General features: G+C 53.1%; 1 protein-coding gene across 6 annotated transcripts in view; it reads left to right on the top strand.

The window, feature by feature from the left end:
• Positions 1–24820, top strand: part of PI4KA (phosphatidylinositol 4-kinase alpha) — a 155415-nt gene that overhangs the window by 116486 nt on the left and 14109 nt on the right. For all 6 annotated transcript variants that reach the window (XR_010318596.1, XM_064272361.1, XM_003419301.4 and 3 more), the window contains 16 exons: positions 1238–1319; positions 1744–1827; positions 2690–2779; positions 4782–4901; positions 9202–9294; positions 10381–10537; positions 10785–10912; positions 16827–16985; positions 17320–17471; positions 19751–19858; positions 20430–20557; positions 22089–22208; positions 22396–22475; positions 22583–22776; positions 23740–23830; positions 24504–24671. Coding sequence is in view for 5 of the 6 variants with exons in the window: in XM_064272361.1 (XP_064128431.1) it covers positions 1238–1319; positions 1744–1827; positions 2690–2779; positions 4782–4901; positions 9202–9294; positions 10381–10537; positions 10785–10912; positions 16827–16985; positions 17320–17471; positions 19751–19858; positions 20430–20557; positions 22089–22208; positions 22396–22475; positions 22583–22776; positions 23740–23830; positions 24504–24671 (1954 nt within the window). In the remaining variant the exon portion in view is untranslated. The remainder of the gene's footprint in view (positions 1–1237; positions 1320–1743; positions 1828–2689; positions 2780–4781; positions 4902–9201; positions 9295–10380; positions 10538–10784; positions 10913–16826; positions 16986–17319; positions 17472–19750; positions 19859–20429; positions 20558–22088; positions 22209–22395; positions 22476–22582; positions 22777–23739; positions 23831–24503; positions 24672–24820) is intronic.

The following is a 24820-nucleotide window of genomic DNA, read 5'->3' as shown; positions in this document are numbered from 1 at the left end:
GGGTGTGTGTGTGAGTGTGCATGTGTGTGAGTGTGCGAATGGATGTGTGAGTATAGTGTGTGTGAGTGTACGATAGGTTTCAGCTAAATAGTGATAAGCTTTTGTGATTTGGGATGCAGGGGAAATCATCCTTCTGTAATCAGTCCAGAGAAACACAGAGTCAGAATCAAGAGTGTCATGAGTTTTCTGCAGGGTTTGAATTGTGATTCTGAGACTTGCATTTATTCTGAGTTGTCAATTTTAAAGTACAGACAATATATGTCTTGCTGATCTCAGAGTGTAATGTCCCCTTATGTCTTTAATGTCCACCTGCCCTGGGAGGACCTGGCCCTGTGCTTTGTCCTGCAACAGAGCCCTCTGGTCTCACTCTTGGGAGGCACAGCTGTCCTTGCCCAGTGCCAGCACAGAGGTCCCCAACACTGGCGACCTCACTCCCAGCAGGATTGGACCGTTGTAGTCCGTAAAAGGATCAAAGCCCTACACTGATCCATTCCCACTGTAGGCTTTGTGCTGATTACCAGAGCAGACCTTTCGGGGGTATGTCCCCACACTGACAAGGACCCAGGAAGGTGGGCCAGGCCAGCCTCCCTGCAGTGTGAGGCCAGGAGCAGCAGCTCCCTACACTGAGCCCCTCTACAACTCATAGCAGGGTGTCCTGGAGTTCCAGAACCAGCCAGGGGCCCTGACCCAAGCACCAGTCCAGGCATCCATATGGCCTATGTCTAGAACTGGGCATCTTGAGCAGTGGGCCACAGGTGAGTCACAGCTGTGCAAAGACACTGGTCCCTCAGCCCTGGGAGTCACTGGAGCCCGCAGCCTGGCACTTTCAGGAGCAGGCAGCTTCTTGTCTTTGCAGGGTTTCACACAAATACTGTCGTATTCTGTTTATGTCAATGTGGGGAAGTACTGAGGGGTCATAGTTGAACAGCAGGAGAGTTGCACTGGGGAGCAGGGGTGCAGCCTGGCTGATGCATGGCCAAGGTGACCAGAGGGAGGTAGGCCACAGGGCTCTGGGCAGTACTTCCGACCGGGCGTGGCCATGTCACTGCAGAGCACCTAGGAGGTGGGTGCCCCCCTGGAAGCCCTGACCTCCTCGCTCCTCAGCTACTGCAGGTGTGGCCTGGGCTGTACAGGGGCAGCCACAGAGGTGGGCTCTCTCCCACCCAGGCAGCACCTTAAGGTGTGTGGATTCTTTGGGGACCTGGCTTCTTGCCCTAAAAGCTGGTTCTGGGTACAGGTTCCCTCACCTACTCTGGAGCGGGACAGTGCTGAAGACCATGCTGGACATCCTGCAGACCCTGTCGCTTTCACTGAGTGCTGTGAGTCCCCTGGGCCCGGGCACCGGTCAGCCTGTGACCCGCCTAGCATGACTGACGCTACAGGGGCTGAGTGCTGTGAGTCCCCTGGGCACGGGCGTCGGTCAGCCTGTGACCTACCTAGCATGACTGACGCTACAGGGGCTAAGTGCTGTTGAGTCCCCTGGGCCCGGGCACTGGTCAGCCTGTGACCCACCCAGCACGACTGATGCTACAGGGGCTGAATGCTGTGAGTCCCCTGGCCCCGGGCGCTGGTCAGCCTGTTACCCACCCACCATGACTGATGCTACAGGGGCTGAGTGAGGAGCAGGGGCGGGTCTCACCCTGGTGCCTCCCAAGCAGGTTCAGGAGTGTGTCAGATGCATGTGGCGGGCAGCAGGGCAGACTGGAGGGTAGTTTGGGTGAGGACATCCTCCTGTGCTTCCAGGATATTCACAAGGACCAGCCGTACTATGACATCCCTGACGCCCCCTACAGGATCACGGTTCCCGACACGTATGAGGCCCGAGAGGTGAGCCAGCACTCGCCTGTCGTAATGTCCACTTTCCCTGCTACTACATCACGTGCCCTGCTGAGTGCAGTATGCAGGCGAAGTCACCTGGTCCCTGGCCCCACCTGGCACTGAAGGAACTGTGCAGTTTGCCAGGTCACTCATATGAGGTGCTCTGTGGCACCCTCCACATTCTGTTTGTCTGTCCTCAAAGCCTTCACTCTCCACTTGGTCCTTTTGGCTTCCAACTGTGTTCTTGGTTTAACTGCCAAAAAGGTTCCCTGCTACAAGACAGTACATGGCCTCTCAGACCTACGTTGAGCAAGCAGGATTTTTGGGACGAACTTCGCTTCCCTGAGGTATACTGACCTCCTTATCATCGCAGTGTAGGGTCATGACTTTGGCTTTTTGCTACTGTGGGTAAACCGACAGATAAATGGCTCCAATGAGGAGGTTTGTTTTTATCCTGTGCTAGGCGTCTCCCTCCCCAGCTGGGCCTATAATTCAAGAGCCCTCACTGGGCAGGGTTGAAGCCTCAGCCCAGGTGGGAGCTCCTTGAGCCTGGGCTGGTCACGTCCTGCCCGGGGCTTCCCTGCCGTGGCTCTATGCAGGACGTGCTACTTGTGATGGTTTTTGCCCCCCGGAACCTGCCTTCCTCTCCCATCGCTGACTCGTGGGCTCTGCTACGCAGGGGCAGTGTGACATGCTGTGAGTGCGTGTCCCACCACATGCCTCAGACATGGGCCACGGGCCGCACGGGAGCAACTGCTGCAGACAGTGGGCTTGGTATCAGACGTGGTCAGCACAGTTTGCACCTGCCCACCCTCTGACAGCCCAGGTAAACGGGCCTCAGGGGGTTTAACAGTAGGCACCCCTTTTCCAGAGCATCGTGAAGGACTTTGCTGCACGCTGTGGCATGATTCTACAAGAGGCAATGAAGTGGGCACCGACGGTCACCAAGTCCCACCTGCAGGTATTCCCTTGAAATCATCAAAGAGCAATCCATAAGCCCCTCCGTACTACCCACTGAGCTTTATACAGACCCGGGAGCTCAAAACCAACAGCACTAGGTGTGAATACTAAAACCAGTTGCCACCGAGTCAGCTCTGACTCATGACACCTGCATGAGCGTTAGAGTAGAACCATGAGCCCTAGGTTTTCAGTGGCTGGTTTTTTGGGAGTAGGTTGCCAGGCCTTTCTTCCAAGGTACCTCTGAGTGGATTTGAACCTCCAGCCTTTTGGTTAGCAGCCAAGCACATTAACTGTTTGTACCACCTGGGGAGTCTGTGAGTAAATAAGAGACCAAAAGTATTGAGCTAGTGCCTGAGAATAATGGAAGCTTCTGAGGCAGATCTGAGTCAGGCACCACGGGAGTAAGCGTACTGGTGAGGTGGTAAGAAGGACAGGTGTGTGACTTGGTGGTCGTAGGGGCATGAGGCACTGTGTCTTAATGCAGGATCCGGGGGGCAGCTGGCAGGGTGGGCGTGGGCCAACAGCAGCAGCTCCAAGGTGCTGGAGAGAAGCAAAGGGCTGTGTCATGGACTGTGTGTCTATGTGATGGACACACTCCCTGGGTTGTGTACATGCATGTGCACATAAGTCTTTTTAGATAATGGCACTTGGCTTGTAAACACGGTTCACTGTGAGGTAAGCCATTGCCCCAGAGATGGCCAAGCAGAGGCAGAATAGCAGCGCCACAGTGTAAGCAGGCAGGAGTCACCTTGAAGGGTGTCAGAGATGAGGACAAGGCCACCAGAAGAAATCTGGGCTAACATGAGCAGGTGTTGGGAGCGTGCTAGTGAGGGTGACCTGGCAGCACTGTTCGGGATGAAGCTGGTTCAGCACTGCTGCTGGGCTGGGATCCAGGAAGGACAGATCCCCTAACTCCAAGGGCCACGGAGGCTGTTCTTACTTGCAAGGACCCGCAGTCTGTGCCTAAGGGTGGCTGTGAAGGTTCCTCCTTCCGTGAAGATGTAGGAGTGGAACAAGAATGAACCAGAATAGAGGGCAGATTCACGGGTAAGCTGGACAGTGCGGCCTTATGACTAAGCCATGTCTGCAAATGACGACCTGTATCTGTCTCATCTCTGCCCTAGAATTCTCCAGACTGCTGTAGTTTCTCAAACTGTTAATATTTGAGAAATGTTAGACTTGCAGTTCATGTAAAGGAAAAGGGCCTCAGCTCCCAAGGCTGCAGCCTAAGAGGGGAGGTCCCCCTATACCTAAAGGCTTCAGTGGACAAAACATGGTCAATAGGGAGACTGTATTGTTTTCTCCAGCGTTCTCTGAGGCCAGGCTTAAGAAGGACGTGGAGAGTGAAGGCCTTGAAAAATGAGCTCCGTATTCCACCAGGCACCACCCAGGCCACCCCCCGGCCCCCTGTTGCCCCTGCTCATCCGTGCAGTTCTGAGTCCCCCTTGCCCACCTCTGTGAGGCTCTCACTCTCAGCCTCACCATCCCCATCCCTGTCTCCACACCACCCACTGGAGCAGTCTACTTTGATAGAAAACCTGGTCCATGTACTTCCCTGCTAAACCTGCTCACCAGCGACTCCCCACTACCATGAGCTTCCTGGGTGGGTTTCTGGGGTTTCCAGGGTCAAGGAACCCCCATTAACCCTGGCACCGTTTTGTGTGCGTGCTTATGAGAATTTTCTGGTGGAAGTTGTGTGATTCACCCTAAGCCCCTTTGGCACTTGAGGCCTCTCCTGCCTGGCCCCCATCTCTGGCCCTTTGTACTTGGCACTTCTTCAGTGCTGAGCCCCTGTGGTTCCCAGGCCTGAGTCCCACCTTACACCTCCGCGGTTAGCCCAGTGTCGCCCTAGGACTGAGACTTGTCCTGCCCTGCTGTCTGACCCGCCCACCCCCTTGAAGCAGGGGCACTGTGGCAGTAGGAAGGCGATGCCCCCCCACTCCGTACCCTTCACTGTCTGCCTCTTTGCCTTTAAAATAAAATAGCATTTTCTCCTCTTTTAGGAATACCTGAACAAACATCAGAACTGGGTGTCAGGACTGTCCCAGCACACGGGGCTGGCCATGGCCACTGAGAGCATCCTCCACTTTGCTGGCTACAACAAGCAGAACACAACTCTCGGGGTAGGTGCAAACCTCCTGAAGAGCAGGTCTCCCTAAACCGGGGGCAGGCAGCAGGCAGCCGTGCAAACAGACATTCTCTTCTTTTGCTGGTGCTTTGATTGTATGGGTTATAGAGGCTTGACCTTAATTCATTAATGAGTCACATTTCAATTTCTGAGTGTCCACATCACAGTGGACGAAAACTGGTCTCCACTAGTCATAGACAACGTTGTCCTCTAGTCGCATGTACCTGGCATGCTCCCTCGACTTCGTGATAGTTTTGTTTTCTGCAGGTGCTAAACTACACACAAATGTCACCTGTCCTGTCCTGTTCTGATCTAGATGAAGTTAGAGGATAGCAGACTCATTCCAACCAACCAGTTGCCAGCAAGTCAACTCCAACTCCTGGCACCCTGACGTGTATCAGAGCAGAAGAATGCTTCCTAGGGTTTCCAGTGGCTGCTTTTTTGGAGGCCTTTCTTCTGAGGCACCTCTGGGTGGACTCCTATCGCCAGCCTTTTGGTTGGCAGCTGAGTGCCCTAGCCACCTGTACCACACAGGACTCCAACAGAGCTATTAAGTCATGCCTTCTCCCCTAAGGTAAATGATAGCTCAGGGTCAGAACAGGCAGTTGGCAGCTGGTGCTCTGACTGGCGATGCTGTTTTGGAGTGTGGCAGCCACAGTCACCAGCACCAGAGACTCCTGGTTAATTTGCACAGGAGCATGGTTGTGTGCCTCACATGAATCACTGCACTTTCACAAAAGCGTGGAACGGGAGGGTCGCCTGCCTGTCTTGTGAGGGTGTGACATGGTAGAGATGCAGAGGCTGAGGGCCTGAGAAGGAGGGATGCCAAGGCTGCCCTGTGAGTTATCATCATGCCCATAGACCCCCAGGCAGGAGGAGAGAGCTGGTTACTCAGGCCCTGGGTACAAGACCCCCGGGCAGTGCCCAGAGAAGATCAGTGTCTTCTCACTCCTGATTGTATCACTGGAGCGCTCACCTAGAGGTTATTGCGTTTTTTCTAAAGACATCAGCATCCATAGACGTGGCCAGTTGAGCCAGGCGTGGCCGAATTTATGGGCCGAGGTACTGTCCCTGGGCCTCCTACTCTGGCAGGGCAGTGGGGCAGGAAATCAGCTCTGGACACAGCTCCCAGACCTAGGACTCTTGACACTTTGGGTACACAGCCAGAGGCCAGAAGCGAACTCATAAACTAAGAAGGTGTGTGACAGTTTGCAGTCCTCTTCTAAGCTCAACTGACTCCCAGGAGATCTGTTTGCCTACAAGATTTTAATCATTGTCTTCAGAAAACTAGGTCAAGTTAGGCTTTCTGTCTTCTGTTGCTAAACAGGGAAGGATATTTTTGTATCGTGTCCTCATGGTTGGTGTGCTCGAGACCCTGAGCAGCGCCTGCTCTGTGGGAGGCAGGGGAGACTGCAGACTCTCCACTGAGTAACTCCTGTCATCACTCGGAATATTCCAGAGGGGAAGAGCCTCCTCAGAGGGGCAGAGTTTTGGAAGCATGGTCTCAGGCCAGTGGGTCATGCCACCCAGAGGACTGGGTTGGCAACCTCCATGGGACCTCTTACCACCTGGGTGCTGGGCCACAGTCCTTTCCACCAGCTCTGCCTGGTGACGATGTGTCATACATAGAGCAGTCAGGGTCAGACAGGGCAGTGGGGAGCTGGCTCACACTGTGGCCCACCCCAGCAATCGAGAAATTCATTTTCCCCAGTAATGTCTACTTTTCACGAAATTGGTAGGTTGTGTTGATTTGTAGTAAAAAGATGCTGAAGGGAAGACGTGAAAATTGGTCATTTGCCTGCAGTCTCCCATGATGCCGGGCCGAGCCATAGCTAGAGAACATGGTAGTAATGACAAGCTATGGGCAAGGAAGAGGAACCACCAAAACTCCTGGGTCCAGGGGGTGGGGGGATAGTGCTATGACTCTGTGAAGGGGAGACAAGAAGCTGAGGGCTCCTTCCCAGTGCCCAGGCTTTTCTGGGTGAAGTAGGGGTGAGGTCAGCCAAAGAAAGGGGAGTGGGGGCCGGAGAAGGGGCCCCAGGAGAGAGTGGTTTGTTTGGGGCTACCCCGATGGAGTCTGAACATTCCTCCACATTCCTAGCTTAGTTGTCTGCTAAGTTCTGTTTCACACTTACCCTTGTGTCTGCCCACCGGCTTTGTGACTCCTGCCTGCAGGCTAGTCCTCTCAGCGTGGGCTTCTGGGCTGAAGGCTCTGTGTCCCCTGTGAGTATAACCATTTTGGATGGTCTGCCAGCTGAGGCCCTCCATCAGACCATCAGTTCTCAGGTGGCCTCTCGTTTTTAAAACTGGGGTTACTGTGCACCTGCCATGTACAAGCACTCACAGTGCAAGCTTGTCAAATCTTCACACGGCCTGTGAAGTGTGTGCTGCTAACATCCCCATTGTGTGAGGACACAGAAAGGATGGCCCCTGCCTGAGGCCGCTCCACTGGTGGATACCAGGAGCCCTCTGACACCCTGTCTATCACGTCGCTGTGGCCACCTGCGTTCAGAAACATGTGTGCCAGTCCCTGTTTCCCTGATATTCACTCCTCCGATCCCAAGGCCCCTCCTAAAATCCTTTTGGTGAGGAGGCTTGTTTTCGAAAGTCTCGGTAAAAATGTATACTGAGCTACCCCTGGGCCCAGACCACAGTCTCCACAGAACTCGAGCCACTTCCCCTGTGGGGTGTCCCTGCCAGTACCCCTGATCTGTACCTTGGTGTGGAGGTTGCCTGTGTGCTACTGAGCTTGCACGGACCTGAACCCCTCTGAGTCTGCTCTCTGCGGTGGTGGTGAGGTGGTGATGGGGTAGCCCTCCAGGCCCTGCTCGGGGACTGCCCACTGGATTGGGAGCAGTGACACTTTGGCAGGGGTGCTGTGAGGACCCGCAGAGCAGGATGGGGGTGCAGCAGGGCCTGCCCAGAGATGTGGTGCCCAGCCGATTCTATGGGTCAGAGCGTAGAGGCCCCTCCCACAGCTCTTTCCCTGGGACCTGTGGAAACAGAAGAGACCTGCTTCTGTGTCGGGCTTCCTAAACGAGGCACAGGCATTCGGCCTCACAGTGGTCCTCTCACTCTGTCCTCCTAGATTGACCACCTGACATCACTGATGAGCTGAGCCCCTGCACTCACCTCTGCAGACCCACCTCTCCTGTCTTCCCTGTCTCAAGCCCCCAGGCAGATGTCTTCCTGTGGCCCCTTCCTCCCCCACATCACCATCCTGGGAATAGTCCTCTGTTTCACCAGCACAGCTGCCTGTCCTACATCCCAGCAGCCACTGCCCAGGCGAGGTCCTCCTCATCTTGCACTCACTGCTCAGTGCCCCACCGAACCGTCCAGCCTGTGCTCCACGTGGTTCCCACCGCCACTTCACAGGATGACAGCAGCCACCACCTGTGAGTGCTTGGTGTGGCAGCATTATCCTAAGCACTGAGCATGTGTTCGGCTTGTTGAATACTCAGGAAGACTCTATGAGGTAGATACTGCTGTTGTCACCACATTACAGAAAGGGAACTAAGGTCAGACAGCTGGAGAGGGCAGATCTGGAAATGTCTCTGTCTGGCTCTAGAGCCCCCCTCTTCACTACCTCCCTTTTCCCTCCATCCCTGTTACCAAATGGGACAGGGTTTCTCAGGAGAAAGGAAAGGCCAGAGCCCAGCTCATCGGACTCCAGAGCCAAGGCTGTCCCTGCTGTGCTCCACTGCCCCTTGACAAGACCATCCATCTATGTTTCCTGACCATGTGCAGACCCACCTCGTGTGGTCACTTTAGCTTCTTATCCCCTTCCACGCCCAGACTCTGCCCCTTTTGTCTTCTGCTGTTAGATTGCAAAGCACTGGCTCTTGCTGGCTCTGCCCTCACTGCTTCCGCCTTCAGTTACCTCTGCCACCTGAACATCACGCTGACACACCAGGACGCACCCAAGGAGGCGTCCTACGAGCATGAACTGTCATAGCATTGCCATGGCAGATTACAGTTGTTCTCACAACAGCCTAGCGATTACTTTCATTGTAAAGATCGGTGTGCACTGGGAGTGAGCATGTAGTCAGGACAGCAGAGCGAAGCTATACAGAACAAGCTGCCTTCCAGAGAAACTTCTCATACTAAAATGCTGAAGTTTTTCTCCCCAGGGACCATATCAGACTAAAGAGTGTTCTGAAGTGTTTCCTTTTATTAACTTCAGCATTGAAGACTTCTAATAACCACGGACGTCTTCATTGAGCTTAGCCATGGTAGACGTGAGAAAACCTGTATTGTTGCAGCCGTCTGAAATATTTATCCATGCTTGTCTGCAGGCAACTCAGCTAACTGAGCGTCCAGCCTGTGTGAAGAAAGACTACTCCAACTTCATGGCATCCCTGAATCTGCGCAACCGCTATGCTGGAGAGGTACTGCCCTTCCCTCGTGTCAGAGGCCCTTCCGAGTATCCAAGCATCCTGATGCCAGTGGGCTCCTTCCAGATGAAGGATTAATGAGGGTCTGGGTGGATGTGGACAAGATGATAAAACTTGCTGTCTTAGGTGGACATGATGGCCTTGGGGCCTAAGACGCATGCCCCTGGAACATTCTGAAGCATGACAGACCATCTCCGCGGGAGGGTGGCTTCGTGTACACACGCTGTAGCTACACTGAAGCGTTCTGATTTGGGGACAGTTTTTCTTTTCTAAGTTGTAGTGAACACTTGCTGAGTGCCATGTATAACCCTGGGTGAGCTGTAAGTACTGTGAGTTCGTTTCTACGGAGAAAGAAACTGACTTCCCTTGAGCACAGGGACCTGGTCTTGTCATCTGTGCATTCCAGCAGAGCCATGTCTGACTCACAGTAGGACAGCATGAACATGGGCTGAATAAATCAGGTACCTTCAGGATCAATTAGTGAGTCATCAAGAATACCAGGCTCCCTATTTTTAAAGTTGCACCTTCCCCCCGCCCCCAAGAAAAGTGCTGCTTTCTTATTTACAAGACTGACTGCAGAAGAGGCCTGTCTTATTCCAGAAAACCTATCCTAAAAAGACAACCTTCCCGCCACCACCGGAGTATTCAGAACAAATGCGGGACAGGCTCTATGAGCAATTCCCAGAGGCTGAGAAGGTGGTGGGCGGTGGCAGCTGAGCAGTTCAGGGTCCCACCTTCCAAGGTTCACAGGGAAGACCAGCCATTGGAATAAACAAGCCCTGTAGGGGAAGCAGACGGGCCCCCCACTCACTAGGGATGCAGATACCACAGCCCACACAAAACAGGGTGCTGATGGACTGTCCGGGTTGTCAGGGACCTTGGAGATAGTGTAGGCTAGCTTCTGGGGTCTACAGATGAGGAACCTGAGGCCCACAGAGGTGAAGGAACTGGTCAACTGGCTGGAATCTGCTGTGGTGTGGAGGATGGGAGGCCTCAACATGGAGTCAGAAGACGACGTGGCTCCTGATCCAGATACGCCAGGTGGCCTGGATCATGTGACCAGCGTGATGCTCCTTGCAGGTCTATGGAATGATCCGGTTCTCAGACGCCACAGGCCATATATCCGACCTGAACCGAATGATGGTCCAGGAGCTGAACACAGCGTTGGACCTCAGCAGCCCTCAGAACTACACACAGGCCATGTTCAAGCTGACTGCCATGCTCATCAGCAGCAGAGGTGAGGAGGCCGGGGTGTGACCTGAAGTGCACTTTGTGAGCCGGCATTCTGGCAGAATGAGCAGTTGGAGCTCCCTTGATAGAAATCTATGTCGCATCTCTCGGGGGTGGAAAGTAAATAAAAGGCCAACCATTTGATACTTGAACCCTTGGCCCCAGCTGGTGCTGACTTGGGGTTAATCTGTGGGAGGGTGCTGTGTTTGGTGTTAGTGTTCAGAGACATCTAAGCACCCTATGTTTGCTTCCAGATTGTGACCCTCAACTCCTGCATCACCTGTGCTGGGGCCCCCTCCGGATGTTCAATGAGCACGGCATGGAGACAGCTCTGGCTTGCTGGGAGTGGCTGCTGGCCGGCAAGAACGGCGTGGAAGTGCCGGTAGGAACAGGGTGCGGGCCAGCTCCCAGGGCAGGGGTGAGCGCTGCGAGGGCATACAGAGAGGCCACCCTGGCTCTGCTGCTGGTGATCTTAGAGCTCCTTAGCCTCCTTGCATGTAAAATTATGTCCCTCATGCTTAACCACAGGACTGCTATGGGGACTAGAGAGAATACACGTGAAAAGCATCCCAAAACCAAAAAAAAAAAAAAAAAAAAACGCTTTGCTGTCCAGTCAATTCTGACTCAACAGCAAGGCTATAGGACAGGGTAGAACTGCCGCATAGAGTTTCCAGGGAGCACCTAGTGGATTCAGACTCCTGACCTTTTTGGTTAGCAGCCATAGCTCTTAACCACTGTGCCACCGGGGTTTCCAGGGTGAAAAGCATCCCAGTGGTGCCTTAACCAGTTGCTGTCAAGTCGACTTCGAACTCCTGACACCCCTGTGTGTGTCAGAGGAGAACTGCTCCATAGGATTTTCTTTTTTTCTTTTTAATAATTTATTTGTGGTGTTGTTATTGTTGAGAATATACACAGCAGAAACACAGACCAATTCAGGTTTCTATATGTATGGTTCAGTGACATTGATTATATTCTTTAAGTAGTGCAGTCATTCTCACCCTCCTTTTCTGAGTTACAGGATTTTCCAGAATTAGGTTGCCAGGCCTTTCTTCCAAGGTGCCTCTGGGTGGACTCGGCCCTCCAAGCTTTGGGTTAGCAGCCCAGCACGTTAACCTTTTGTGCCACTCCTCCAACGGTGCCTTAAAAAAAAAAGCCCACTGCCATCGATTCGATTGCAACTTTTAGCAAGCACATAGGGTTTCCGAGGCTGTAAATCCCTGTGGAAGCAGACTACCACATCTTTCTCCTGCGGAGCTGCTGGTGGTTTCGCACTGTTACCCTTTCAGTTAGCAGTCAACGCTTTAACCAGATACCTCAAAGGTGTTAATTTCAGAGGCTCAGCAGGGGGAGCTATTTCTCTACTGAGACTGGAAGATCCTGTCATCTGTACACCTCTTGACATGACTGAGGGCTGTTGTTTGTCCACAGGGACATTTTTCTGAGCAGCTAACTCTGGGAGCAGCACCCTTTCCCTTCGTCTGCATTTCTGAAATTGCTATCGGACAAGCTGATCGGAAAGGTTATACTCACCTTCAGCTGACTGGATGAACACCTAAGAACAATTTTTTTCTCAAAGATCTCATTAGCTTTCCTGATGGCAAGGGATTTGACATGTTTTTTCTGTTTTTTAAGATCAGTTAAGTGGACAAAAGGGGTGTTTTGTTTTTCTTGTTCCTGGGGGGAAATTTGGAATATTTCCAAAGATGGAATTAGAATGTCCTGGGAAGATGGTGATAGAAGTGATCCTCAAACCCAAGCCATGGAGGTGATTCTGACTCGTAGTGACCCTATAGGACAGAGTAGAGCTGCACTATGGGGTTTCCAAGGAGTGGCTGGTGGATTTGAACTGCTGACCTTTTGGTTAGCAGCCCGAGCTCATAACCACTGTACCACCAGGGCTCCGTAGTGATCGTAAATACCACAGATTTGCCTAGTATGTAAAATTGCCTAGGGTTTGTACCTGTCAGCCTGTTCAGATTTCTGAGGACATGATCTGATCTAGTGGTCCTCTAGTCAGGGGACACTTACCCTACCTCTCAGAGGGGAAAGTCAGCTAGGCCCCTGGGCTCAGCAGTGGTCCTGAACCCCTTCTGCGTGGGCCTGAGGTGGGTGCCGGGTTCTCACCTGGCCAGCACTGCTCTCAGCACAGTGTGCAGAAGGGCCTGGGAAGGTCACCCTGCAGCCTGCAGAGCCTCAGATCTGGGTGCAGTTCTGGCTCCCCTCTGTGGGTTTGGCCTCTCCTTCTAGAGATGTGTCTGTCCCTCCTGTAGAGAGGAAAGAAAAGAGCCACACTCCAGTCCCAGCACATAGTGAGTCAGTGCTAACTGCTCTTGATACCGCGCTTCTCATCATTGCCAGGTAAAGGATTCTGCAAAGACAGCCTTGCAGTAGGTGCACCCACCCCTGCAGTCAGCATTCTCCATCTCTAGAAGATGGCAGCTGCATCCGTGGCATCCATAGGCCTGGAGCCCACCCTCAGGGTATGTGCCCAACCCTGTGTGTGTCAGGGATGCACCTCAACAGTGCCCCCAACTAACACTGGGTTCGAGGCCATAGTTGGGTTGGAAGCAGTTCTGTTGCCGTTCACACCACCTTGAGCCACACCAAAGCGCTCACCCTGAAGCCAAGACCCAGTTGCCTTTAAAGCCCAGCCTACGATATCCCCAACTCCTGGACCAAGACCCTCTTGCCAGCCCCCATCCCATCCATCTCTCCTTGAGGGCTAGTCTTTGGAAGCCAGCCTTCCTCCTTTCACTCTCAAAGGCTTTTTCCTTCCCACTCTGTTATCCACCCCACCTCCCAGTCCCATGACCCGTAGGCACAGCTTGTCAGGGTTTCCTCAGGCCCCCTTGCCGCTCCCAGCCTCTTATATTCCCATAGCATTCCGTACTAGCTCCCACCAGCACCCCCTGGAAAACGTGGCCCCAACTCTTCGTAATTGTGACAGGTCTTCTGTTCCTCTACCATGACCGTGGCTCCGTGGGCTAGAGGGCAGGGGTGGCCCTTTCGCCCTAGACTGTCCTGCTTTGTGTCCACCCCATCAGGTCCATCGCACTGTGCTGCAGCCACCTCAGGAGGCTGTTGTTGCCCGTTGGTAGAGGAAGGAAGTGAATATGGAGGTCAGGTGACTTGCATGGCCAGGGCTGGAGAGGTGGTATCACGCCTAAATGTTGTGATCCTACGCCCCTTCATTTTTCTACTCTGTTACCTTAGAAGAATGGGGCAGCCTTTGTCTCCTGGAAAGATCCCACTGGGCTGCTACACATTCACACCCGGCAACAGGTCTGCCCCAGGGAGGGGTCTGCAGAGTGAACTGTGCTGTGGATTTGGGAGCCGCCCTGTGACCGCTCCCATACTTGGCTCATGGGTGCAGCTGTGCAGTTCCCAGCAACCCATGTGTGGGAAGGAGGCTGACTGGCTTCTCATTTCCCTGTGGATTCTCTGCTTAGTCAGAATGGCATACCCCATTCACCTAGTTCTGAGCAGTACCCCAAAGGCACACAGGTGTGGGGAGCCCATCAGTCAATTTCAGGGTTTCTTCCTCCCCATGTCCTCCACCATCCGACTGGCATGTGGCTGCATGAAATGGAAACCAGGCTGCGGTGCCTTGGCAGTTGGAAGCCATCCCCGTGGATAGATGGGTCAGGGAGGCCACAGAGCAAGCCGCTCCTGCTGTCCTGATGCTCGGCCCCTGGTGTGGAGGCAATTGTAGACTTTACCTGGCTCCCACCGTCATTACCTGGGCCTGGTGATCGGGGTCAAAGCTGTGGAGGGTTCACGGGGTGTGGAGAAAAGAAGTGGGCTCCGCAGGCAGACTCCCCGGCCCATCACCAAACTGTTTTCCACAGCGTGTGTACTATTTTGCGTTCCTGTCAGCAGTGGGTGAGGGTTCCAGTTTGTCCACATCCGCACCACTTGTTGTTCCGTTGTTTTGATCATAGCCACCCCAGTGAGTGTAAAGTAGAATCGGGTAGTTCTACTCTGTCCTATAGGGTCGCTATGAGTCGGAAGCGACTCCTTGGCAATAGGTTTTTTGGTGTAGTAACTGATGATGTGTGGAGCATGTTTTCATGTATTGGTTGGCCATTTCTATCTCTTCTTTGGTGAAATGTCTATTCAAGTCCTTTGCCCATTTTTTGATCCAGTGTTTGTCTTTTTGTTGTTAAGTTGTAGGAGTTGTTTTTATATTCTGGATATTAAACCAATTTGCACTGTCTCTTTACTTTGTTGATAATGTTCTCTGATGCACAAAAGTTTTTAATTTTGATAAAGTTCAATTTATCTATTTTGTCTTTTGCTGCCCGTGCTTTTGATGTCATATCTAAAAATCCATTGTCAAAAACTAGGTCTCAGTGGTCTGACTCAGACTAGAAGGGCCCCAGAGGTCATGGTCCCCAGACCTTCCATTAGCCCAAGACAGGAACCATTCCCAAAGCCAACTCTTCACACAGGGATAGGACTGGACTATGGGATAGAAAATGATATTAGTGAAGAGTAAGCTTCTTGGATCAAGTAGACACATGAGACTATGTGGGCATCTCCTGTCTGGAGGGGAGATGAGAGGGCAAAGGGGGTCAGAAGTTGGCTGAATGGACACGAAAATAGAGATAGGTGACAAGGAGTGACTGTCTCGTTAGCGGGAGAGCAGCTAGGAGTTTATAGCAAGGTGTATATAGGTTTTTGTATGAGAGACTGTCTTGGTTTGTAAACTTTCACTTAAAGCACAATAAAAATTAAAAAAAAAAAAACCTAGGTCCTAAAACATTACTGCTATATTTTCTTTTAAGAGTTTTATGGTTTTAGTTCTTATATTTAGGCCACTGGTCCATCTTGAGTTAATTTTCATATATGGTGTGAGGTATGGATCTGTGAAATGGTAGTAGTAGCATCAGAACCTGTCTAACTTCGAGAGGGATAATGGCCAGAATCAGCCCAAAGGTGATTCCTATGAGATGGAGGTCAGACATACCTCTCCACTCTCCAACCTCTTTATCAGTTCTGACACCAGCTGTCCTCCCCATGGCACGCTCTACTTCTCTGCTGGGTTCCACGATCCTTTGCAATGGCCACACGGAACTCACAGACCATACTTAGAGCTAAGTGGTTTATTAAGGAAGTAACAGGATACAACTTTCGATCAGGATCAGGAAGCATGTTGACAAAGTCTGGAAGGCTCCCCTGAAGAAGGGAAAACATCCGTTTAGTGCAGGACAGCTCTCTCAGCTCGTCTCGGCCTTGCAAGCAAGCAGGCCCTCTCTCTGCCATGTACACCCCCGTTCTTGGCTGTGCAGCCCTCTTCTCAGTCCCCTCAGGTCAGCCTTCCTTTCAGCCCCCTCAGGACAGGCCTGTGCCTCTATGCCTTTGGCAGCCTCTCCACTGCTAACTGACCCAGTTCATAGCCAGTGCAGCAGTTTGTTCAGCTCTTTCAGCTGCAGACCTAGCAGCAAGCTTCTCCTGTCACCACTGACTCTACCACAGGACTCCTTCTAGGCCTTTTGCCGTCTTCAGTGTTACAGCCCTTGGGCTGTGTTACAGCTTTTTTAGGAAGTTCCTCACCTCTCTCTGCTGTTTCTGTCTTGTTTTCTTCGTTCTGCTTCTGACTCCAACCTCTATGCAGTTGGTGCATATATAAGCAAACTCGTGGTCAGTTTCAAGGCATGGCCCTTCCATCCCCTCTCAGTAGGCCACAGACACTTCATTTGCATAGTAGGCTATAGTTACTTCATTTGCATAGGCATATCAATCAATCCCTGCAAGGTGTGTAAAATAGACCAGTCACAGAGCAGGCTGCAGCCCAGGCCCGGACAAAATGTATCAAACATCAGATTGCTTACAGTTTACCCAGGAAATGTCAATCAACCTGGACAAAACTCACAAACCCTCTGGGGTAGAAAACAAAGGCAAAGATATGCTTTGGCTATTCAGGGCCCTGTAACAGCTAGTTCCATATAAATTTGAGATTGGCTGTTCCATTTCTCCAGAGGCTGTTGGAATTTTGACAGGAATTGTATTGAATATGTAGATTGTTTTGGGGAACATCGACATCTTAACAATGCTAAGCCTCCAATCCATGAACACAGAATGTCCTTCCATTTATTTAGGTCTTCTTTAATTTTTTTTTGATGTTTTACAGTTTCAGTGTACAAGTCTTTCACCTCCCTGGTGAAATGCATTCCAAGGTGTTTACTTCTTCAGATGCTGTCGTAAATGGAAATACTCCTTTTATAATTTAAATAAAAAAAAAAATCTCCTTTGTTCTGCTTCTCAGAGGCGCTTACAGTCTCTTGTACTTCCAGTTCATGCGGGAGATGGCAGGGGCCTGGCAGATGACAGTGGAGCAGAAGTTCGGCCTGTTTTCTGCGGAGGTTAAGGAAGCAGACCCTCTGGCAGCGTCAGAAGCAAGTCAGCCAAAACCCTGCCCCCCTGAAGTGACGCCCCACTACATCTGGATCGACGTACGTGCCTGAGCCCCTGCTCCCCCCTCCCCAAGCTCAACTGGGCACTGCCTTTTCCTCCGCAGGGTGAGGGTTCCTCCAGGGCTGGGTGGCCTGTGGCAGGGCGTCTCCAGGCCCTAAGACTGCCTACATAAGAAGAGGGGAGACTGTCCCAGTCTTCTCCCCAGTACCTCCTGCCCACCTCGCCCTATTTCCCTGGGGCCCCTGTCCGCCTCTTGTAGCCCCAGGCTGCTGCTTGTCTTCCCCCACCAGCCACCCATGCAGTGGGCTGCATGCACTGAGGGGACAGGCCTGGCCGAGCCCCATCATGGCAGCACATCCCATTCTCGCTCAGTTTCTGGTGCAGAGGTTTGAGATCGCCAAGTACTGCAGCTCCGACCAAGTGGAGATCTTTTCCAGCCTCCTGCAGCGTTCCATGTCCCTGAACATCGGTGGAGCCAAAGGGAGCATGAATCGCCACGTGGCAGCCATTGGGCCCCGCTTCAAGTGAGAGCCTCTCCTTCTAGGTGCATGTGTCACACCGTGTGGGGCACAGGGCAGACGACAGCAATTGCTGGAGTAGGGGGGAGAGCTTCATCGGAAGCAGCCTCGCAACTGATGTTTCACCTGCACTGAGCACGTGCCCCTCCTGCTCCTGGAACTCCTCCAGCCTGCTCGCCCCAGACCCTGCCTCTGCCCTGCCCTGCATGGGGCCTGCCCTCGCCACTGTCCACGCCTCCTCTCCACCCTCAGGGCCCCCTCCGTGGTCTCATGATGCTCTGCCCAGCCTCCCTCCTCCAGTCTCTGCTCCCCCCACCGTTTCTCTGGTGACATAACCTCTCCCCAGGGCACAGACTCTGGAGCTTCCTCAGGGACCCCCTGCTCACTGGTTTTGGATGCAGCTCTGTCTGGATTATCAGGGATTTCTCACAGTTGGTCACTTATCTAGCAGTGATGGGTTAAGCTCCCAGTGCATGCTTGGCTCCTTGGAAGGGCCTAGACAGGAATGGCTGACCGCGCCCTCCAGGGCTCAGGCAGGGCAGGACACTGCAAGGAGGCCAGGCAGACTATGTGCAGTTTACAGAGGGCCTAGGAAAGGGGCTGGCCATGGTCCTGGGCGCTACAGGAGCACCGAGGGGACAGCACTGGGACCGTAAAACTCCCTCCAAGGCACCTTCTCAGTGCCACCTGGAGGTGACCTGCAGCTTGAAGTGGGTTTAGTGGGGAGGGTCCAGCTCAGGAGTGAGGAAGAGGCATGAGGGGTCTGCATCAGGTCAGCGGGCATAGGGCCAGAATGAACCTGGCTGGCCAGGGACTACCTTGTGCTGAGCAGGTGGGGGCTAGGCCACAAGTGAGCCAGGAAGGCACCCTGGCCATGCCTAGGGAAGGTCCTTGGGTGGGAGGGTGTAGGGGTCCCACTGGGGCCCTCAACTCCTTTGCCTGCACCCCTCCTGCCCTCCACAATGTCCATTCCCACCCTCACGCCTTGGGCTCCAGACTACGTTCCCACACCCTGTTGGGCATCCCCTCAGACACTGCTCCTCAAACCAGCTGAGGGGAGGTCTGCTCTCAATCTTTCATGGCCTGTACATTTATGAAATGCAGCGAAAATAATCCCACACTTGACTGTTGTGGCGGCGTGGCATTGCTACAGAAATGGACAAGCACGCTCAGTCCCCCTGCTATCTCCTCAGAGGCTGGTGTGCTCCTCTCACTCAAAGGCTCCACCATTCCCCTCACTCAGCCTGGTCAACCTCCACTGTCCCTCATTTCCCTCACTCGGCCCTCCCGTCAGCCTTCATTCTCCCTCACTCAGCCCCCCGGTCAGCCTCCGCCCTCCATCACTCCCCTCACTCGGCGCAGTCAGCAGCATCCTGTCTGTTGCCCTCAGTGTGGGCTCTGCAGGCGTGCCCAGCGGGGCTCTTGCTCAAATGTGTGTCCAGTTGCTCACTGCCCTCAGAGCAAGAGTTGCAGCGTGCACCCATGGCTGTGAGGAAGAACTCCTGAAGTGTGGCTCATCACGCATGTCCCCACCCCCTGTGCTCAGCCCATCTTGCCTGACCATCCACAAAGATCCACTTAGCCCATCTGATACCTCACCACCCCCTGCCCCTTGGCCCCTACAGCTTCTACTTCCCCCTACCCCTGCGTACTTCCCTGCTTCTGCCAGACAAGAAGCCCCCCATCCCTTAGGGCCCATCTCATCTGCAAGCGTCCCCAGACCTCTCAACAGCAGGGCCCTTCATTTTGGAACCTAATACCTCTTTCATGAGAGTGAGCATGGCTTTTTATTATATCAGTATTTCTCTCTCACCTCTGATTATGAGCTCCCTGTGGGCAGGAACAGTGCCCCTTCCTTCAGCTGTCCCTCCCACTATCCTGTTCAGTACCTGTCTTGGCAGGAACCAGGCATGCAGTCATTTTTCCTTTTGGGTTTTTTTTTTTTTTTTGTATTAAATGTTCCGCCTTCATAGTACTTCCAGGAGTAGTTGGCAGGTCGTTTATTTAACTGATGTTTCTGGCTAAGGCAGAGTATCTCACAAATTGTTCATTTTCCCCCAAACAAAAGTAAAGGCTTTAAAGAACCTTCGCTGAGACTTTGGGGTAAAATAAATGTGTAAGCAGTAATCACCTGGCGGGTGGCCAGTCCTGGCTTCCTAGAGAGCCCTGGCAACTGGGGGTGTCCTCTGAGCGCAAGGTTTAGGTGGGAGATCCAGGTCCAGTCGCGCAGTGGGGAAGGGGTTGAGTGCAGGTCAGCTAAGCCTGACAGCCCACACCTCTTGCAGGCTGCTGACCCTGGGGCTGGCTCTCCTACACGCCGATGTGGTCCCCAACGCGACCATTCGCAACGTCCTCCGGGAGAAGATCTACTCGACCGCCTTTGACTACTTCAGGTGCTGCCCCGGTATCGGCACAGCGTCCTGGGACAGCCCACCCCCTGCCCCCACTGTGGTCCTGGCCTCGGGTCCTTTCAGGAGGCCATACCTGCCATACATCTCAGGCTCCATCTCAGCAGCCCAGGGTCTGCGTCTCCTCAGCCCCGTGCTGTGTTTCCATGCACGTGCCTAAGCACACCCCCTCCTCTGTTCAGTTGATTTAAGAGGTGAAGTCATGCCCCTCATTCTTCCTGTTGACATGAACGATGACACGCATGGAATTGAAACTGCAGGCTGCAGTCTTTTCAGATGTCAGCTCTGTCGCTGTGCGCAGCGAGCCACGTTGTGTGCACCACCAGCATGGCCCTCCCTCCCAGAGTGTGGTGCCCTTGCTGAGGATGGTGCGAAGGTGGGAATGAAAGGGCTCTGAAAGTCACTACACATTCCCTGGTGGATCACTGCAGTCATTGGTGCTAGTGACCACCTCAGGCTCATATCTGTCATTGAGAGACCTTTTGTCACTTAGTAATATGACGGCTTCTAGTTTCTGATTCCAGACACTCACATCTTCCTCTGTGGTGGTTTTCAGTTGTCCCCCCAAGTTCCCAACTCAAGGAGAGAAGAGGCTGCGTGAAGACATCAGCATCATGATTAAGTTTTGGATGGCCATGTTCTCAGATAAGAAGTACCTCACTGCCAGCCAGCTCGTTCCTCCAGGTGAGTGTTGTTCTCAGCAGGCAGCCACTTGTAGGGGCAGGGAGCATGCAGGGCAGAGGTGCAAGGTGGGCCTCCAAAGAGCTGGGCAGAAGAGCAGTTAGGGCCCAGCTAGCCCTGACCCGGACCATACCTGGGTGCTGCCTCTCTCCTGGAGTCCAGGACCCAGTCCCATCGATTGAGCCCAAGCTGAGAGCCACGAGTGAGCCCGGGAGGCCTCCAAGTGGGCACCGTACCACATAGGCTTGCATCACTTGGGCTTCCTGTGACAGCTTCTCCCAGAGCATCCACCACATGGCTAACAGGCCAGGTATTGGGCTAAAGGCTGGTGAAGAAGGTGTGTTCATTGTAGTCTGGTGGGCAACCAACCAAATTGACAGGTAATTAATTGCAGCATGAGGGCCCTCTGGGGCACCACTCCAGGACGGGCCCAGACAGAGTTCATAGCTCTCTGGAAGAGATGACGTGGGCTCCAAGCCTCAGAAGGTGAATAGGAGGTAGCCAGGATGGGCAGGCAGAGAGCCTTTCAGACAGAGGGGACTCCAGAAGAAGACCCTGCAGTTTCAGAAGCTTGCGTGTACAGCAGTGCCTCCAAATGAAGCGGTATTCTTGTTTCCCTAAGCACATAACAGATTTGGTGGTGGTGTCAGCTGCCCTTGAGTTGGCCCCCAACTCATGGTGACCCCCTGCACAATGGAAAGAAACGCCACGCAGTCCTGTGCCATCCTTATAACTGGTTGCAGATTGGACCGTTGCGACCCATAAGGTTTTTACTGGCTGATTTTTGGAAGTAAACTGCTAGGCCTTTCTTCCTAGTCTGTCTTAGTCTGGAAGCCTGGCTGAAACCTGTTCAGCATCACAGCAGCACACAACCTCCACTGACAAGTGGTGGCTGCGCGTAGGTGCATTGGACAGGAACTGTACCCAGGTCTCCCACATGGAAGGCAAGAATTCTACCAATGTCCCCCAACAGAGCAGATTACAGACCACAAATTTAGAGATGGATTTCTATAGGCTGACCCGTAGCTGACAACCTAATTACCAGGAGAAGGAAAGAAACAAGAAGCAGACACAGCAGTTTTATAAGCCAGCTTTCTCAGTGGGGCAAACAGCCCTTCTGTGGCCCATAGGTCCCACATTATCACTATGTGAAAGGACAGTGCAGTGTTGATGATCAAATAAGGACCATAGTTCATCAAGAAAAGGGCTATTTTTGTTTGTTTTATTCTACTTTAAAGGCAAGGAGGAATATAATAAATTTAGAAAGCTCTCTATCTAAAAAGGTTGAAATAATTTCTCAGATGTCTGGAAAACTTACTGTCCCAAAGGGTTTTTCCACAAAGTTGTCAGCAGCTGTGTCTTCTCCTCAGCCTTTTCCATGCAGGTCTGTTGAAAGTCCTCCTGCCTGAGCCCAGTGCTCCAGAAAGCACCTGGTCCGCCGCTGACCACCTGGTCTTTGGCAAAAATTCAGTATACTTTTGGGATGTTCTTTCTTGAGCTGCTTATTCCAGAATCAATGATGTCTTTGTCACAGATAACCAAGACACGCGGAGCAACCTGGACATAACGGTTGGCTCTCGACAGCAGGCCACGCAAGGCTGGATCAACACGTACCCGTTGTCCAGTGGCATGTCCACCATCTCCAAGAAGTCAGGTCAGTGGGCACTTTGCTGACATACCCTGTCCATCACATCCGAGTCACGGTCCCAGCAGTCTGACTGGTGCATGTTCAGATGGTGGGACAGAGAGTATGCTGAAAGTCAGTTTCTTCTGGATTCTAGAAACAAAGGGTGGGCAGGAGGCTCTGAGGAATACTTCTGTGTTTTCTCTTTCCTCCCAAGGGATGTCTAAGAAGACCAACCGGGGCTCCCAGCTGCACAAGTACTACATGAAGCGCAGGACGCTGCTGCTGTCTCTGCTGGTGAGTCCTCGGGCGCGCCGCTCCCCACAACCACACTGCGACACTGTGCCTGGGAATCAACACCTGGCCATGAGGTAGGTACATCAGTCATTCTGTGATCTCACCAGGCCACCGAGATTGAGCGCCTCATCACGTGGTACAACCCATTGTCAGCCCCAGAGCTGGAGCTGGACCAGGCAGGGGAGAACAGCGTGGCCAACTGGAGGTCCAAATACATCAGCCTGAGTGAGAAGCAGTGGAAGGACAACGTGAACCTCGCCTGGAGCATCTCTCCTTACCTGGCCGTGCAGCTGCCAGCCAGGTGGGCCCCAGGTCACACCTACCTGACTAGGGTGTTGCCCAGCCACAGCACGAGGGGTTCACTACCAGGGATGGCAGGGAGTACCCTCGTGGGCAGTTCTCTGCCCTGGGACATCCATCTAGCTGTCATCTGTGCAGTAGTCACAGTGACGCTGTGATTTTTTCATGCTCCCAGCTGGGTGCCAGAGCCCCAGAGCTGGAGAAACCATGTCAGGGCAGATCAGGACCATGGTCTTGTTCAGGGGGAAGGGGCACGTGGAGGCCATTGCTCCCTAGGAGGTGGGCCTGGCTTGTCCTGGGTGCCAGCTGTCAGTGGTGAGCACTCAGAGGAAGGCAGGCTTTGGCTGGCAGCGGAGCCTCCTGAGCTCCCCTGCGGTGGCTCTCACACGACAGAGGTCTTAGATTCACGGGACCTAAAAGGGACCGGAGACACACCCTCACGCAGATACCCCACCAGTCCCGTGCATGCTTCTGGGCGGATGTTCCCTTATGCCGAGCCCAGACATGCCTACTTACAGCCGCTACCTCTGGTCCTGAACCAAACAGGGCCGGAGCTTGGTTCTCCTGCAGTGTTAGCTGGGGGTGGTGACCCTAAGGTGAAAATATGTCCCTGCCTTCCCTCCTCTGGGAGAGCCCAGCATGAATGGGCTGCTTGGAGGACCAGGGATGTAGGGTAGGGGAGACAATATCAGGACTGAGAAGGGAGGCCTTCCTCAGAGCAGTGAGTGCAGAGTAATTCCTTCTTGAGGTACTGCTGGTATTTCCTCAGAGCCGATCACGATGCTATCTATTTTAAACACGTTCAGACTTAATCAGTATACTAATACCGTGAACTGTCTAGCTAACACTTGATACCGACCTGAATCCCTCCAGCTCAGTGCCGTCCTTGGGCTCCCTCCTCTTTGGAGGTGGAGAGCCAGAGTCTGCAGGCGAGGCCCCTTACCCACCCCGCTGTGTGCCACAGGTTTAAGAATACGGAAGCCATCGGTAACGAGGTGACCCGTCTGGTACGCTTGGACCCAGGAGCCGTTAGTGATATCCCTGAAGCGATCAAGGTAGCATGGCGCACCTACGGGGTCTGGGTAAAACTACAAAGCTGCACACAAATGCCTGGAGACCAGGATGTGCCAGCAATGGAGGGGTTGCCTCATTGCGAGGCTGTTTCCTTTCGGGTTTTCTGTTTTCCGCTCCTAGTACAAAGTATGTATTACATCTACAATCCGTAGGGTTTTCATTGGCTGATTTTTGGCAGTAGATTGCCAGACCTTTCTTCCTAGTCTGTCTTAGTCTGGAAGATCCACTGAAACCTGTGCATGGGTGACCCTGCTGGTATTTGAAATACCAGTGGCATAGCTTCCAGCATCACAGCAACATGCAAGTCACCACAGTATGACACACTGACAGATGGTCAGTGGGCCACAAGGATGGCACAAACCCAGGCAACATTCTGTTGTACATAAAGGTCACCATAAGTTGGAGCCAACTCAATGGCAGCTAACAACAGCCATGTTCCATTTACAGTAGAAAAAAGGTAACATACTTTAATCTAGTTGCAGTTACGCCGTTTTATATAAGCCATCAGAAGCATTTTCCCAGGTTGTTTAAATGCTTCCAGACACAACTTTAGTGGCTGTGCAACATCCATGGTTCACGTGCCCATCCCAGTGATGCTGGGTGCAGGCCCGGCGTTTTCACCTGAGGTCAGCCATGTCCCCACTCTGCTCCCAGTTCCTGGTCACCTGGCACACCATCGATGCTGACGCACCTGAGCTTAGCCACGTGCTCTGCTGGGCGCCCACGGACCCGCCCACCGGCCTCTCCTACTTCTCCAGCATGTACCCACCGCACCCGCTCACCGCGCAGTATGGGGTCAAGGTCCTGCGGTCGTTCCCTCCGGTGAGCGCCAACCCCACCAGGTCTGCCCTAATGGGACAGCACAGGGAAGGTGCTAGTGTGGAGAAGAAAAACAGGGTCTTCTCACAATTCATTCAGGACTGTTCCCCTAACCAAACATCAGCCCATCTTACAGTTCTGTTCAGGTTGTT

This window comes from Loxodonta africana, chromosome 19 (genome assembly GCF_030014295.1).
Source record: "Loxodonta africana isolate mLoxAfr1 chromosome 19, mLoxAfr1.hap2, whole genome shotgun sequence".
Taxonomy (NCBI): Eukaryota; Metazoa; Chordata; class Mammalia; order Proboscidea; family Elephantidae; genus Loxodonta; species Loxodonta africana.
The sequence above is the reverse complement of the archived record's forward strand: the minus strand, read 5'-3'. Positions and strand labels throughout refer to the sequence as shown.